We start from the raw sequence: 16,287 nt of genomic DNA, 5'->3' as shown, positions 1-16,287 counted from the left end.
GAGAGGAGAGAGCAATGAGGGCAAAGACCTATGAGACCTCGAGTCAGTTACGTAGTAATTTTAGTTCTAGTTTTCTTATCTATAGTTTTCTTACCTATAAAGTTTGGTTAATAAGATCTTCCTCTTAGGATTTTTTGGGACTGGAATGAAATAATGTATATGAAGAAATTTTAATGCAGTGTCTTGTACTTAGTAAGGGTTTAATAAATGTGGCCATTGTTATTATTCCTACTACTTTTGCTATTGTTATTGTCCTCTGTATACTTCAGAGTATTGTGAGTATGGAATCACTTCTGTCTCCAGATTTTACAGATCTTCCTTTCGGCTCCTATAGGCTGGCCCCATTGCTGTCTTATCATCACTTAATTACATTAGTTAAGCAAACATTTACCAAGCACCTTGAATGTGCCAAGTGTGCATACATCAGGTGTCTGGGATACAAAACTGAGCAAAACTTGTTCTCTGCGTCTAAGTAGCATCTGGACCACTAGAGGAGAGGTCTAGGGGAAGCATGACTACCTTATACAAGTTTTATATTGTATCAGTCAGGGTTCTAGCAGGAGCAGAACTGCTAGGAGGTATGTGTGGGTGTGTGTATGTGTGTTGTATTTTTTCATTTGTACGTACATGCATGCACACACACATACAGGCACACATTTGCTTATTTATTATAGCTGGCTAAGCAAGCCTGAAGTCCACGGCCAGCAAGGCAGGCAGGAAGGATCGTGACCAGACTGAAACCCCACGAGCACACCTTTCTATCTTAAGGTCTTCCTAAAGCTCATTGTCATGGGTTAGCCCAGCTCTTCCGTTGAGCCATCTACCTTCTTATGAAGGACTGTGTTGAAGTGGGACGTATTTCTCTCTCATGTTCCCATCTACTCTCTCATACACCTGTTGGACCTTTATTCTAAAGAATTAAATTTATGATAAGCAGATTTACAGATTTATTCTAATATGTACTGTTTAATTTCTTGAATACACTCTAGCTGCATTTATTAGCAGATTTTATTTAGTCATCTGTGCAGCTAGTAGAAGTAATTGGCTGTCTGTGAATTAAGAGCCACATGCAAGCTAAAATGTGAATTCATTAGCTTTCAACTTGAGTTCTTAATTTCACCTGCTGTTTACTGCGCAAAGGAATGACAAATTGTATTTAAATAAAATGTATATTTAAGGAAGAACACTTAGCAACTGACAATTCTTTTTTACTTAAAAGCTGCTTCTTAATCTGCTCTGAAAATTAAAGAAGTTGTGTTAGCCTGTGGCAACCACCAATGAACTGGAAAAGCTGCATTTATAGTTCTTATTGCCAAAGGAATTCAAGGCATTGGGTTAGTTAGTCCAACTCTTTTTGTTGCAAGAAGTTGAAACCAGCTCAGGTTTTGCAAAAAGAGAAAGGTGGGGTGGGGGTGGGGGCGCGGAGATTCTGATAAGGAGGAGGGAGATGCAGGTGTCCAGGCACAGAGGCGACCTACAGCCAGTGCGCTCAGGGTGGACGAGGACTTGGGGGGCGGGGGGATGAGGCAGCTCTCAGACGCCTGGTCTGTCTGAGGACCTTCCTGCCCTCTGTTCCTATTTCTCTCCAAAGTGTTCCTCACTCTTTCCTGGTTTCCTCTACTTTCTCACATGCCCGTGGCCTGACCTGGTCACCCATGCTGTCACTCCCAGCCACCAGTACTAATTGACATCAGTTTCTGGTCTCTCAGATTAGGTTCTTGAAAGAAAGGATTTTCTTGGTCCTGTTTGTGCCCAGAGAAATTGTGCATTGTCCTTTTCGAGAACTGATTTGTCCTTTAATTTATACGTATCAGAAGTACATTCTCCAACTTACCAAAAAGTTCTGTTCCTACCACTTCTGGGAAATGTGTGGTTTGGTCAGAAAAATCATGTTTTAAAGTCTCATTTGATTCCCAGGTCAATGGCAAACAACCATATAAACCCATCAAGAAAATGAACTCAAACACATTGCTTGAATTGCCAAGAATCTCTTCTTTTTTGCTGTGTATGTTTGTGCCTAGGATTCAGGCCAGGTGGGGACAAGGTTTCTCAGAGACCCTCAGTAGGGGAGGAGACGAGACTTCAGGGAGATGGGGATGGGCTCCAGTAGGCGGCCACAGAAGAGGCTCTGTGAAGTATACAGTCTCCAGAGTAGCTCTCTGTTTCGTGTGATGGGCAGAGGAAGGTTCCAGTGAGAGGAGACTGTGAGATTCGCCTGGGGCGAAATTACAATGAGGAAAGGTCAGAGACAGTGATGCCTGTTTTGTGCCCAGGGGCCCCGGTCCTCCTGGCAGTGGTGGTGGGCAGTGGCAATCGTGGGCTCTATGTGGCAGTCACAGCAATTGGTATGGACAAGTCTTCCATAGGTTAGCTGCCCCTCAGCAAAACAGCTATCTGTTCTCCTTCAGAAAGAAACTTCTAAGAAAATACTTCAGGTGGGACCCAAACCCTATCATCAGAAATAGTTACTATGAACCAAATGTGGAAGAAATGAAAGATGACATTGAATTTCATATTGTTATTATTTTTATTTTTATTTTTTTTGCGGGCCTCTCACTGCTGTGGCCTCTCCCGTTGCGGAGCACAGGCTCCGGACGCGCAGGCTCAGCGGCCATGGCTCACAGGCCCAGCCGCTCCGCGGCATGTGGGATCTTCCCGGACCAGGGCACGAACCCGTGTCCCCTGCATCGGCAGGCGGACCCTCAACCACTGCGCCACCAGGGAAGCCCTATATTGTTATTCTTGACTATAAATGTTAGAATTGATTGGGAGAATAAGTGGCCTGGATTTGCTATGAGCCTCAGATAGGTGTGGGAAGTGTTTCTGGGCATCCCTGGGGACCAGACTGCTCCATGTCCTGCCCCTTATAGGAATCTCCACTCCCCAGGAGTTTTGAAAATTATAGAACTTTATAACTGTGACTTGGTTGTGAAATTCTGCCTTATCTCTCTACAGGTTTGTCCTGGATTAACTGGGTGATATTTGTAGAAGGAAAGTTCAGAGTCCCTTAATTTAAAAGTAAAACAAACCCTATTTTCTTTATAGATTTTATTATACAATAAAGATCGCATTCCTGGAGATAAAATCCTCCATGAAATAAAATTCAACACTTGATAAGGAAAGGAGTAATATAGGCCATCCTGTAATTACTTCTCACCTCTTCTCCAAATTATAGCACAATTCACTCTTTCCTTCTTGGTAGCTTAGGAAATTTCTATTGACTATGACCCCACTCTTTGCAGGTCCAGGAACTTGGCATCCATCCTCCTCCGATTTTATTAGTAGGTGCTACCCTATAGCACATATAATCACCTAAAACTGCATTCATTTATTGACTCCCTAAATGCCTATTGAGGGCACCCTCTGTTTCAGAGACTCTTCCAGGTACTGGAAACATCAGTACACAAAATAAAACTACCCTCGTAGAGCAAGATTCTGGCAATGCAGCCTGGACAATAAACATAATAGATAATAAATTATGCAGTTTGTTGTAAGTGCTGTAGAACAACAGTAGAATAAAATATGGGAGATGAAGAGTGGGAGATGCGCACTGCAATTTATATAGGAGGGTCAGAGTTGGCTTCACTGAGAAAGAGATGTTTGAACAAAGGCTGAAAGGGTGAGGAAGCCAGCAGTGTGGATGTATTGATATGAAGGAAGAACAGTCCTGGGAGATGGGACAGCCAGTGAGAAGGCCTGAGGCAGGGGTGTGCCTGGCCTGCTCAAGGCCAGCAAGGGTCGAGGGAGAGGTAAGAGGGGAGGCAGGAAGTAGGAGAGGGTAAAAAGAAGGATTTGGGGGGGCCAAACCAAATGGGGCCTTGGAGGCCACCGCAAGGACCTTGGCTTTTATTCTTTGTCAAATGGGGAGCCACTGGAGGGTGCTGAGCTGGGGAGGGGCATGATCTGACTCTGGTTGGTAAGGGACAAGGTGGCTACTGTTATTCAGAAGGAACTGGGGGGTGGGAAAGGCATGGCAAGGAAGGAGACAGGGATCCAGGGAGGAGACTATTGTACACATTCAGGCAAGAGATAATGGTGGCTTGACCAAGATGGTAACTGTGGAGGTGATAAGAAGTGACTGGATTCTGGATATATTCTGAAGGTAAAGGCCACAGGGTTTTCACATGACTGGGTGTGATTGGTTGAATTAAACTCTGACTTATGTAAAATAAATGGAATACCTAATTACTGTATTAAGTTCAAAATTCTCTATACTAAAGTTAAATCCAGTGAGGTAGATCCCTATTGATATTTCCTCTCTCTCCTTACACCTGGTTGGAAAAAATACACAGGTGACTTTAGCCCGGCTTGAAGTTAATATTGAACTTTATAGAAATAGGTATTTCCATTCAGGATTTTAGAAAGGATTTTTTAAAATACGCAGTTTGTTCTCACTTGCATCATGTTAATAGAAGGCTTGAAACTTCAGCCAAGTAGTCGTCCACCAAAAACGTTTGCAATAACTTTCCTAAATGTGTGTCTGACTCATCTGCCATTAGGCAAACCAAGTCATGCTTTGTTGAATATTAAACCGTCAAGATATTAGAGGTGAAACATGCTGTAGTAAACCCGGCGTTAACAACACTGATCGCTGCGGTAGTGTAGCTGTGTGGCTGCCATCACAGTGAGGGTCTCAGCACTGTCGTGCTGAGTTTTACTTCTCGCACCATCATCACACCAGCAAACCAGAATGATTTTCACCAGCTAGTTACTCTGTCTTGGTATAGAGAGATAATAAACTTGAGGGTAAAGCAGTCAAAAAACACTTCATTGTTTTCAGAGGGCTAAGGGAATAATATAATCAAGGGGCTAGCAATTGGAAGCAATTATTTTTAAAGTGTTTCTACTACAGCTATTCATTAGGACTGGATAGATTTGCCATCCAACTTATTTTTCTGTGTACATAGCATGAAATTTGAAGCATTTAATTTGAAGTGATGAGTAAAGTTCTGTTGACTGTTTTTGGACACAGTCTTTGTCAGTCGACTCAAGAGTCTGGTCTTTCTTTGAGCATGACCCTTAGTAGTAATATTTTAAATTAACTTAAAAATCAATTGTTCCTATTATTAACATAACCTTTGCTTCTTTTGTAGCATGTTTCAAATTCTGGGAGTCTGATTACGTGCTCCACACTGTAGTTGGCGTGTCATTGTCATCTGTTACTAAATATGTATATTTATGTGTTTTGAAAGCAAGTTTAAAAAATAAATCCTAAGGTGGGGAAACACAATCTGAAATAGGGAAAATTCTCTTATAGTTTGTCAGCTGGGACTGTGTGGTTGCCTGGTGAATGCAAGAGTCTTAAAGCGTTGCTTGGCCAAATGGACCATTCACTTGCCTCCCGTGGCTCGCTCTCCGAGAGTGGTTTTTGCTGTGGCCTGAATTTCATTTCCTTTTCCAAAATTTCTATACTACTTTCTTACTATTCAGAAAGCCCCAGAAGGCAAATGGGTTGACTTTTTGCAGATTATTCCTGGAAATCCAGTTAATCTCCAGAGCCAATTCCTCAAATCTTATTGGGTTGAGATGAGTAAGTGAGGACAGTTTCCAAGAGTGAGTGTTGACACATGCGTTTTGGCATCTTATTACCGTATATTCATGGGGAGGGTGTTGGGATTAAGGTAGCCTGGAATGCACTTGAGTGTAGACAGAAGGAAGGATTGATCAAGCAAGTGGACTGATGCTAGAAGCCATTCTGTTTTCTGATGTGCTGTTAGAATCCTCCTATGGAAACCAGATGTTTTTGTATTGAGAAAAGCTGACGAGCTTCAGTCCAGTTTACAAAGGACACCATTTAGAGAAATTCAGGATTGAAATAGATACTGTTAACTTCTTGTTTAAAAAATTGCAATTTTCCCCAGTATATCATATTTACAGTTAGGCTGTTTATCTTCATTTAGGAAAACAAAAGCTGTTCATTGGAATAAAAATTTTGAGTTTTATTTGTCAGTTAGCTCAAGCTTTGTCCCCTTGCAGGAAATTACACTGGATAAAGCGTGTGTCTGTGATGTGCTATTGAAGGGCTTCTGTGTTGGGTAGGAAGAAGGAATTCAATGGTAGTACTTGTAATACAGTATAGCTGAGAGGTGCTGGTAAGCAAGGAAAGTAATAGCGCAGTTGGATGGATCATTTTAAGTAATTCATTTTTCCCCTTTAGTATGTGCATATATACTAGTAACTGAAAGCTAAGTAGAAGAAAAAGGTATTAGTTATATAAATGCCAGATTCTTGAGAAACTTAATTATGTAAAAATGATGTGTATTTTTTTAGAACAGAATAACTTTATAAAGTTTAAAATACCAAACTATACACGAACATTGTAAAAATTACAAACAGGATAAAAAGCAAAATTGGACTGTAATTCTGCTTCCAAGGAGAACCATTCTTAACATTTTGGAATGTCCTTTCAGAATTGTTTTCCTCTTTATATATATACATCCCTCCTCCCCGAGATTATATTGCATAAACTCATTTGGATTTCCTTTTTTCAATTAATGTATTAAATGTCTTTCCATTTCAATAAATAAAGAAATATATCTTTGTTTTTAACTATACATTTTATTTGTTCATATTTAACCCCAAATTTATTGATGGATGTTTAGGGAATTTGCATTTTTTTAATATTATAAGAAATTCTGTGCTAAATATTCTTGTGTGCTTTTCTAAGTAATTTTTTTTCCCTTAGATGTAGACTTGCTAAATCAGAGGGCACCATTAAATTCGCTGCCTTTTGCCATGCTGTCCTCCTTCAACATGTATATCCCTACCAACAGGTGTTGAGAGTGCCAGTTCCCTCATATGTTGACCAGCACGGAGGATTATTCCTCCTACTTTTTGTGAACCTCTAAAAAATTCTCTTTGTATTAATTTTTAAAATTTGAAAACCTTAAAAAAGTAAAAAAATCCCCCATAGTCTCACCACTTGGAAGTTGTGTGTGTGTCTGTATGTGTGTACGCGTGTATCTAATTATACAAGAAAAAAGTAGAAGAACCTTCTTGCCCAGAAGGTGTGTAGCTTTTTAGCAAACTACTTTGTTTTTGAAAAGCAGTGAAATCATGCCTAACATGCTAGTCTGCAACTTACCTGTTTCTCTTCGTAGATCATGAGCAAATGTGTTCCTCTTAATAGATCGTGGATTTATTCTGATGCCCTTCTTTTTAGTGACTTCATGGTTAAGTCCATTGTATGGGCGTTCCATAGTTTGTTCCCCCATAAAGAAAATTTTGGTTGGTTGAGTCAGCAATTCGAACCTCCATGTTTTCCTACAAAAATGCTTGCACAAGTATAAAGGTACATGCATACATTCAACAAGGATATTCATTGTGGCATTATGTTTAACGATGAAAAATTGAAAAATACCTCAATGTCTGTGAGGAAGGGATGGGTTAAAAAATATGATCTTGTGAAATGTTATAGTATTCAAAAATTTTAAATATAGTACAACTAACATGAAAAGATGCCCATGATTTATTGTGTATTGCAGAGCAATACATGCAGTATAAGCACATTCATGTTTAGACACTCCAGACAGTGTATATACACAGATAGGTATTTAATGCCTTTTAAGTAAGTTGAAGTTTTGCAGTAAATTGTTAAAAGCTGTTCTTTCTAGGGGTTAGACCTGAGGGTGGGGAAGAATAGAAAACTGTCCCCATTTTATTTTATACACATTTTTACTGAAATTTTAACAACAAGCATATATTTTGTAGTAAATGAACATTTGAAAAAATGAAAAGTGCATTCAGATTCTATAGGAATAGTGCAAAATAAAATGTTTATGTGAGACTAGGTAGTCTCTGAGATTCCACCTGCGTAACAGATTATGAGTCCATGAAATCACAGTCAAGTAAAAAGTAGTAAATCTTTCTTATAGATACAAAATGTCTCATTCACAGTGTGGTGGAAGAGTGAGAAGAAAAGAGGAAGAGAGAGTAAACCATAAGGTCAGAATGCGGTCAGCCAGAAGCAGGAGTGGACACCACTGATCCTGGTTCCGGAGGAGCACGGAACTCAAATTCCTCTTCAAAAGGGCTCTAACACGTATTTAAGAGAAGCTATGGGGGCCTTAAACCTTCTGTTTTTTAGATGAAATATGCCCAGATTTCTCCCAATAAGATCCTTTGTCATCCTGATCACCCTGCTGTGTTTATTCCGATTTGTCAATGTCCATCTTGAAATTTGACAACCAGAATCATATTCTACTGGCTTCCAATTTACAGTCTTGTCACTGTGGGATACAGTCAGATTAACCCTTCCTCATGCAGGAGACACTTTAAAAAAAATCTAGACTAAGATTATTCCTAAACCTCTGCCTTGTATTTTCTCCTCGAAATTCCTGGTTAAGAGTTTTGCTGTTTTTTCTTCATTATTTGCCACCTAGGGCTTCTAGATTTGGGGCATTTGTTTGTTTTCTCTGGTTGTCTTCTATTGTTGAACCTTTGCCTCCCCTTGAGCTGTTTCACAGAGAGATTTCTCAGATTTCCCCAACTTTTCTTTTAACAAAAATATCAGCTCATGTGAGTCACATCATTAATTGATATCAGCTTCAAGGAAGGAAGCTAACTCGGTCCAGGCCCTGCAGATCACCAGAAGGGTTTCCTTTTGTCACCAGGGCATTGTGCAAGTTGGGAAAAAAATAAGTAAGAGTGCCCTCTCTGGGCAGATGAAGTACAAAAAGTTCTTCTCCGGGTGGATGAATTAGAAAAATGTCCCTTTTCCATGGGTGAAGAGGCCTGGGGACCTGGCTTGAGTGGGGACTGGATTTTAGCTGATCTTTCTTGTGCGCAGGGTATAACAGCACAGCTACTTGCAGCAGCCTGGGTTGTCAAGCACCTCGTGGCTGCCTCTTTGTGGCACCGTTTCCCAGTTTCTGGTCTAGGTGGTTCTTGGGGAATATACTTTCTACACCAGTTACTCCTGGTTTGGTTCTTTCTTCCTTTCCTTTTTTTTTTTTTTAAATCAACAGTACTATCGAGGTATAATTTACATACCATAATATTCATCCCATTGTAAGAATACAGTTCAGGGATTTTTGATAAATTCATAGCACTGTACAAATCACTACAGTCTAGTTCCAGAACATTTCCATCATGGCAAAAAGTTCTCCGGTGCCCGTTTGCAATCAGTTCCTGCTCTCAACCCCAGCCCCAGGCAATCCCTGGTCTGCTTTGTGTCTTTATGGATTTGCCTTTTCCGGAAATCTCATATAAATGGGCTCATATCTTCCTTTATCTGCTTTCCTCAGCTGATCTGCTGGAGGTGCAATGGCTGCCCCCTTTTACTCCTCCTCCAAACCCTCACTCATCCCTTCCTTTCCATCCTGCCTCAGCATTCAAATGTGCTCTATTACCTCCCATCTTAGAGCATTCTCCTTTGTCCAGCATCCGACCCAGCCACCACCCTATTTCTCTGGGCCATTTCTGAGCCCATGTCTTAAGATTTGACTTCATATACTTGCTCCATTCTCTTCTCTCGTGTACTCTCCTTTTAAAAAATATTTTTAAATATAATATCTGATATGAATAAAAGAACATTAAAAAGAAACTGTAGGGACTTCCCTGGTGGCGCAGTAGTTAAGAATCCGCCTGCCAATGCAGGGGACACAGGTTCGATTCCCTGGTCCGGGAAGATCCCACATGCCATGGAGCAACTACACCCGTGCGCCACAGCTACTGAGCCTGCTCTCTAGGGCCCCAGTGACATAACTACTGACCCCACATGCTGCAACTGCTGAGGCCCACGCGCCTAGAGCCCGTGCTCCGCAGCAAGAGAAGCCACCGCAATGAGAAGCCCGCGCACCACAACGAAGGGTATCCCCCGCTCACTGCAACTAGAGAAAGCCTGTGCACAGCAACAAAGACCCAACGCAGCCAAAAATAACTAAATAAAATAAATTAAAAAAAGAGAACATGTAATATACATATACATTTAAGGCATAGTGATATAATGAACATCTACACCTGTGACCCACTCCTTCCACCAGCCTTACAAACAGTGGAACCTATGACTCAAAGTATCTAAAGTCTCTTGCTCACCTCTACACTTTTTTCTCTTCTTTGATCATTTCTAACTCATTTTAATTCCACTTTTAAAAAGGAGTCTGGGCTAAGTAGTCTTTGAAATTCATTACATTGCTAAAATTTCTTGATTATTATTGAGAGATTAATTTTATGTTTAGAATGTATTATGGAAGATTTATAGCTTACATTGTTGAATATTACCATAATTTATTTTATTATGAAGTCTCAGCTAAGAGCATGACATACAATTATAATATCATTTCTATAGGAAGTTTATTCTACTTTGCATTAATTTGCTTTAGATGCTGGCTTTTTTCCCCAAATATTTGGAGCTAAAAGCTAAACTTTCTGTAATGTTCTCCCTCAACCCTCCTCTCTTTGGATTGAATTCATTTAACCAGTCCAGTTGACCCCAAGGGAGGTATGGATGTCAATTATTGCTACAACTTAATACTAATGACTACTTAAATATTTAATTACTGTAACACTTGACACTTAGGGAGAAACTATTTATAATCATCAAAACCACGCCTTTGTTTTCATCTTTCATGCCTGGCGTTTGGCATATTCCTGTTGTAACATCGCTGGGAATGAGCTGCTCTAGAGGTGGAAAAAATGCCTCCCTCTCTCTTCCACCTCCAGGCAGAAGAAGTTGCACTGAAAGTGATTAGTGATGGATATTTTAAAAATTTATAATTACATTAGTCAGTTTTCCAAACTACGTTTTTATTGAAAATTTATTGCATTTTAGAAGTGTGAAATATTTTCTTATTCCTTTCTATTGAGTATCGACGTCATTTAAACAGTTAGCTCTTAAAAGCACTCATTTTTCTTGGACTCTTACTTTGCTTCATTAACTAGTGCATTCTAAGAAATATGGTAACTCTTTAATGAGTTGCAAGTAGACCCAGGTGGCTGACCATTGTCCTGTGGAGCTGGGGCTCGGTCTGGCAGGAACACCATGGAAGACACTCTCTTTTTCCTGACAAGTGCAGGCCAAGGAGAGCAGGGAGCTCAGTTTAGGGCTCTGTGTTCTTGTGAAAGATACATTCCAGCCAAGGCAATCCTGAGGCACAAGTCATCCCTGGGCTCGGGAAGAATACATATGTGAGCAGGTCCTGTGACTCCCAACACACATATACTTCAGAGTTTTCCTTTAGTCTGAGAGTTTCTAGTCATTAATACCATACTTTGCCAGTCTCTGCTGTTACTGGGCCCACATATTCTCATTTTATTCTGAAGATGCTGTATGTTTATGGCTTTAGCTCCTATTATTCTAAATCTGTTTGATCACATGCTTCGTGCTTTTCCTCCTAACTAAAATTAAAAAGAAACAAATAAGCATATCCTCTATTTAAGTGGGCGAGTGAAGCTTTACTGACTATGTACACTGACTTCATGAAAGGGAGAGACTGTCTCTGGACCTGTGAAATGTCTTATAGATGCACATATTTTGAAACATACTCTGCTGATGAGTGAGGCTCTGGGTTGCCAGATAGTCTGGTTCTTCTTTGTATACTTAGGACTTTAACAAGTTCACTCCAGACCTCATTTACAGCACCAATGACATTACAAAATCCTTTTTCTTTTTTAACTTTAGTCTCCTTTTTCAGTCATCACAGTCCTAAAATCTGAAATGTTCCTTTTCTACCGATACACTTTTTGTAATTAGAATTTCATTTCTTTTTATATGAAATCAAAAGTATCTTCTCTAGAAAAATACATATTTTTCTATTCTTCTACCAAATTTGTCAAACTTTATAAAATTATAGGCCTCTTTATTTTCCTTAACCAGTTTTAATTCCTTGAGGTCTAAATTCATATTTGTCTTAAACTTTAATCACCATTGCATTTAGTAAAAAATCATTAGAAAAATTAATATGACTTTTTAATTGTCATACTAATGAAGGATATCATTAAGATCTTAACTGCTATAAATAAAGGATAAAAAACAATTCTTCATTAGATAAAGAGTGTAGTTAAGATCAGTATCCTAGTCAAAGGTATAAGGCTTGATTTTATATATATAGCTCTCTTCATTAAACATAATCAGCATGAAATATTTAAGAATTTATTTACTTAATTGAGTTTTCTCAGTTGTAGAAGAGAAAACAATAATGTTTTAAATTTTTAGATTTTTCTAAGTCTCACGCTTTCAAGCCTTCGAAGTTTTTGCACATCTGAAAGGCTTTTCTTGTGCTTGCGATGCTTCTTGTTTGCATTATGACAGGTGGTGCCTCAATTGTGCATTACTTTGTAATGTCAGTTATTTGATTTCTGTGTGACTTTTTTCCCATTTAAACTATAAAATCTTCAAGATGAACAGGGACAGCAGAGTCTGTGGTCTCCCGTCATGGCCATCTGCACATAGTCATGCAAAGCTGATATTTTGGGTGACTAAGAATTTTTGCATTTCATTTCACAGGTGGGGAGCATTAAGCGGGAAATGGCCTTCACATTTCAACCAGAGGACTTAAAACGTGACTCTAGTAAAAAACTGTCTCATCAACACTTGTTCCCCTTGGCCATGGAGGAGGATGTGAAAACAGCAGACACCAAAAAAGTCAACCGAGCCCTTGACCATGAAAAAGAAAACACTCGCTCCATCTGTCTCCTTGAACAAAAACGAAAAGTTGTTTCTTCCAATATTGACGTTCCTCCAGCAAGGTAAGGGACCGTTAGACCTTATATGTGTCTGCTCCAGGAAGTCAGTGGAGAGCATGTATAGTCTCCGCCGTATCTCTCTAAAGTATAGACTTAGGAAGGTTTTTCTGCCAGGAACATTTTTCTGTTGCTTGTGTGAAATAGAGCAGGTGGCCGTGCTCTTCAGAACTGACTCAGGCTGTAGTAGTTGGAACTACTGTGGCTCTAGAAAAGAATGTTTTATTAGATTTTGGCAAATGAACAACAAAGAGCAAAAGAATAAATATAAAAAAATAAAAGAAACATGAAATGTATGACTGAGCATAGCCACTTAAAAGCAAGAATACTCATATCTTTTGGTCAGATGTTGGAGAGTTATGGCTGTAGGGCAGATTCAGCCCCTGGCCTGTTTTTGTTTGGCCTGCCAGATAAGAATAGTTTTACATTTTTAAAGGGAAAAATAAGTGTAGAATATGGGATATAGATCATAGATGGCCTGCAAAGCCTAAAATATTTATGTGTGACTCATTATAGAAAAAGTTTGGTGATCCCAGGTTTATATCATGGTAATCCTTTTAAGACAGATCTAGCTTAGAACTGGGCCAAGAGGGTTTATCTGAAATATTAAAAGGCTTTTATTGCATTGTAATTCTATTTAAACCACATCCAGCGCCATTGAACCAAAGGACAATATTATGGCAGAACGACAGTGGAATAGTAGTAGAATATACATGCTAGACCTTTTACTTATTTTCTTGCCTGTCATTTATCTCACCTAGAAAGTAAGTTCCATGTTGGCCGTGATTTTAGTCCATCTTGTTCAGTGGTGTAGCCCTAGTATTAGAACCATGTTGAATTATATATTAAGAGCTCAATAAATATTTGTTGAATGAAGAAAAGAAAGGAGATGCTGTAGCATGGAAGCTTGCTTATTTTTAATATGTGAAATATATTTTGTTACCAAAAAACATCTATAATGAAACTTCATAAGCAATTGTTTGAGAAGTTCTGCGTTTGTTTGAGTGGTTTCTGATAGCTAACTAGGAAAATAGTATCTTTGGAAAAGGAATAAATGTTCCTTTTCTACTGATTCACTTTTTGTAATTAGAATTTCATTTCTTTTTATATGAAATCAAAAGTATCTTCTCTAGAAAATACAAATTTTTCTATTCTTCTACCAAATTTGTCAAACTTTATAAAATTATAGGCCTCTTTATTTTCCTTAACTTTTAATTGAAACTTTTCATATATTCATTACCTCTGTTTAACTACTTGGAATTATTTGCTTTTCTCATTTTTTCATATAAAGTACATGCTGAATTCTTTAGGATTAGTTCCTTTAACTGGGGGTTCATTATGAAATGTCTTGTCATGCCCTGAACCTGGTAGGCACCTCAGTTCATATCTGTTATTTGGTTGACTCATAGGTAAAATGACATGTAATTTGAAATGTGAAGAGCTATGGTTTTATTTTTTTCCTAAGCCTGTAGGGCAAGAATTAGACTTCCCAATATTACATAGTTTAGGGCCAACTTGCAATTCTGTAGAACTTACTCTACATAAAATTTTCATTAGACCATTTTATATGTTGAAAGACCTGGAATTCATAATTTTAACTTGTCATCGATTGTTTTAGGTATATCTTTATTCTTTAATTTTTACCCACTTGCAGTAGTTTCTGGGGAAAATAATGAAGAGAGGAAGAAGAAAAATGTTTTCTGCCTTTTCTGGGTCTGTTGTGTGGACTATTCTTTCTTCCCTCTCAAATTCACTGAGCGCACTTAAAAGTCAAGCCAGTGTTATTATGGAGTTCTTTAAACAATATTGGGAAATTAATTGGAAACCCAGTTAATGTGCAGCAAAAATTCCCCAATGACAAGGTATAGCTTAGATGTGTTAAACTATTATGGGAAAGACTAGTTAAAGCTTCATTGTTTGAGATCTCTACTAATACACTTATTTTCATTGCTGTAGTAAGAGTTTAATTATCACAAATATGCCAACAGTTGGTGAAATAAATTACTCTTTTTTAAAGTGATGATGAAGGAATCAGAAGTTGTGGAGTTCATCTAACTCTCCACTCTTTCTGTTCTATTTTCTTTTACTGTTATCAAGTTATTTTGTAAATGTAAACTTTCCACTATCATCTAAATAGATCAATATTTTGTTTACTTGTTTACTCCTTTACTTGACATGTAGGAAGATACAGGATTTTTCTTTTTGTTTTTTTTAGAAGAAATAGTTATATCTGTTGGCAGTACGTAAATAATGAGGCTTGAGTAAGCCTACGGGTATACGGGAATATTGGTATGAGTAAACGTTTATATCTATATCTTATATAGTATATCATATATAACACACGTGTATTATATATACCCCATATACATATTCTGTATCGCTATATCTAGCCACATGGTTATTGCAACTTATTACTCTTCTAAATCCAGACATTAGGTGTTGGCCAGCTCTTAGAAGGGCAGGACAACGATTTTAGGTGAATAGAGTATGACTGGTGCAGAGCTCCTCATTGGTTTAAAATCAGTTCTCTATAATCTTTCTCACTTTATATTTTGCTTATTGCCACTGTAGCTAACAGGATTTTTGTTGAACTTCACTTTCTGTGGTTTGTAAGATGAAATATGAAGTTTTTTCTATGGTTTGTGTAATGAAAACAATGGGTATATTTTATATGTTTTTTCATATCCCTAGAAAGTTCTGAGAACCACGCCCCTCTTTAATCACTGTACCTCACTGCAATTAAGCATCACTGATTTCATCTCCATTCAATAGACATTTATTGAGTACCTGCTGTGAACTCAGTACTCAGTAAAAAAGTGAATGAGGCAGCATGCTAACCCTCCAGGACCTTACCATCAGAGAGCCAGACACCTAAGTGGTTAATATCAAATAACTTGCTCTCTTCTCATTAGAACTGGGTGAATTTGTATGTAATGGAGAATCTCTTAGTATTAGGAAAGTTGTCAGTGTGACACAACTATTTAAAAGCCTAATTTCCTTTTATTAGTATCTTTTTCAAGATGGGGATAAATGGAACAGAGGAGGAACTCTGTATCTGAGATCTGCATTACAAAATCCGTTTCTTTACCCATTTTCTGAGGACCCACTTAAGAGCTGCTAGTTTCAGGAAAACATAAATTTAAGTAAGTTATTAATCCAGATGTGTCAGGCTGGGTCATCTGAGAAGCAAATGCCAAGATAGGATTGAACGTGCAAGTGTTTTATTAGGATAAACACCTGGGGTGGGTGGAGGCAGGGAAGGCAGGAGGTGCGAGTCAGACTAAGGTGCAGGTCTGAGCCCAGTGAGGGAGAGGGGTGAGGGAAGGCTGGATGGGAGTGTCTGAGACTGCCTCGCAAGGCCACCGGGACTCCTGCATTATATTAATTACATGAGTTATATTAACGCAAGAGAGTCCACTTACCCATGGGATGTTGCTTGATTGATTTCAGGAAGAAACAGTGTTTTTTTTCTTTTTTTGTTTCCGGTGGGGGGCAGGTGGGGGGTGGTGCAGAGGGGTGAATGCATTATAAGGTGAGGTCCTCAAAATATCCCTTGAATTATTCCACGTTCTTCAGGGGAGAAAACTAAATAGGAAGAGCACAAGA

At 38.7% G+C, this 16,287-nt stretch overlaps 1 protein-coding gene across 5 annotated transcripts in view; it reads left to right on the top strand.

The window, feature by feature from the left end:
- ZNF704 (zinc finger protein 704) overlaps positions 1–16,287 on the top strand; it is a 219,986-nt gene that overhangs the window by 32,519 nt on the left and 171,180 nt on the right. For 4 of the 5 annotated variants that reach the window (XM_049700190.1, XM_049700193.1, XM_033439844.2 and 1 more), the window contains one exon: positions 12,446–12,687. In XM_049700190.1, coding sequence (XP_049556147.1) covers positions 12,446–12,687 — 242 coding nt within the window. Of the gene's footprint in view, positions 1–7,896; positions 7,945–12,445; positions 12,688–16,287 lie in introns of all 5 variants that reach the window. The other variant, XM_049700192.1, reaches the window with a different exon arrangement.

This window comes from Orcinus orca, chromosome 17, assembly GCF_937001465.1.
Source record: "Orcinus orca chromosome 17, mOrcOrc1.1, whole genome shotgun sequence".
Taxonomy (NCBI): domain Eukaryota; kingdom Metazoa; phylum Chordata; class Mammalia; order Artiodactyla; family Delphinidae; genus Orcinus; species Orcinus orca.
Note: the sequence above shows the minus strand (reverse complement) of the source record. Positions and strands in the feature narration are given on the sequence as shown.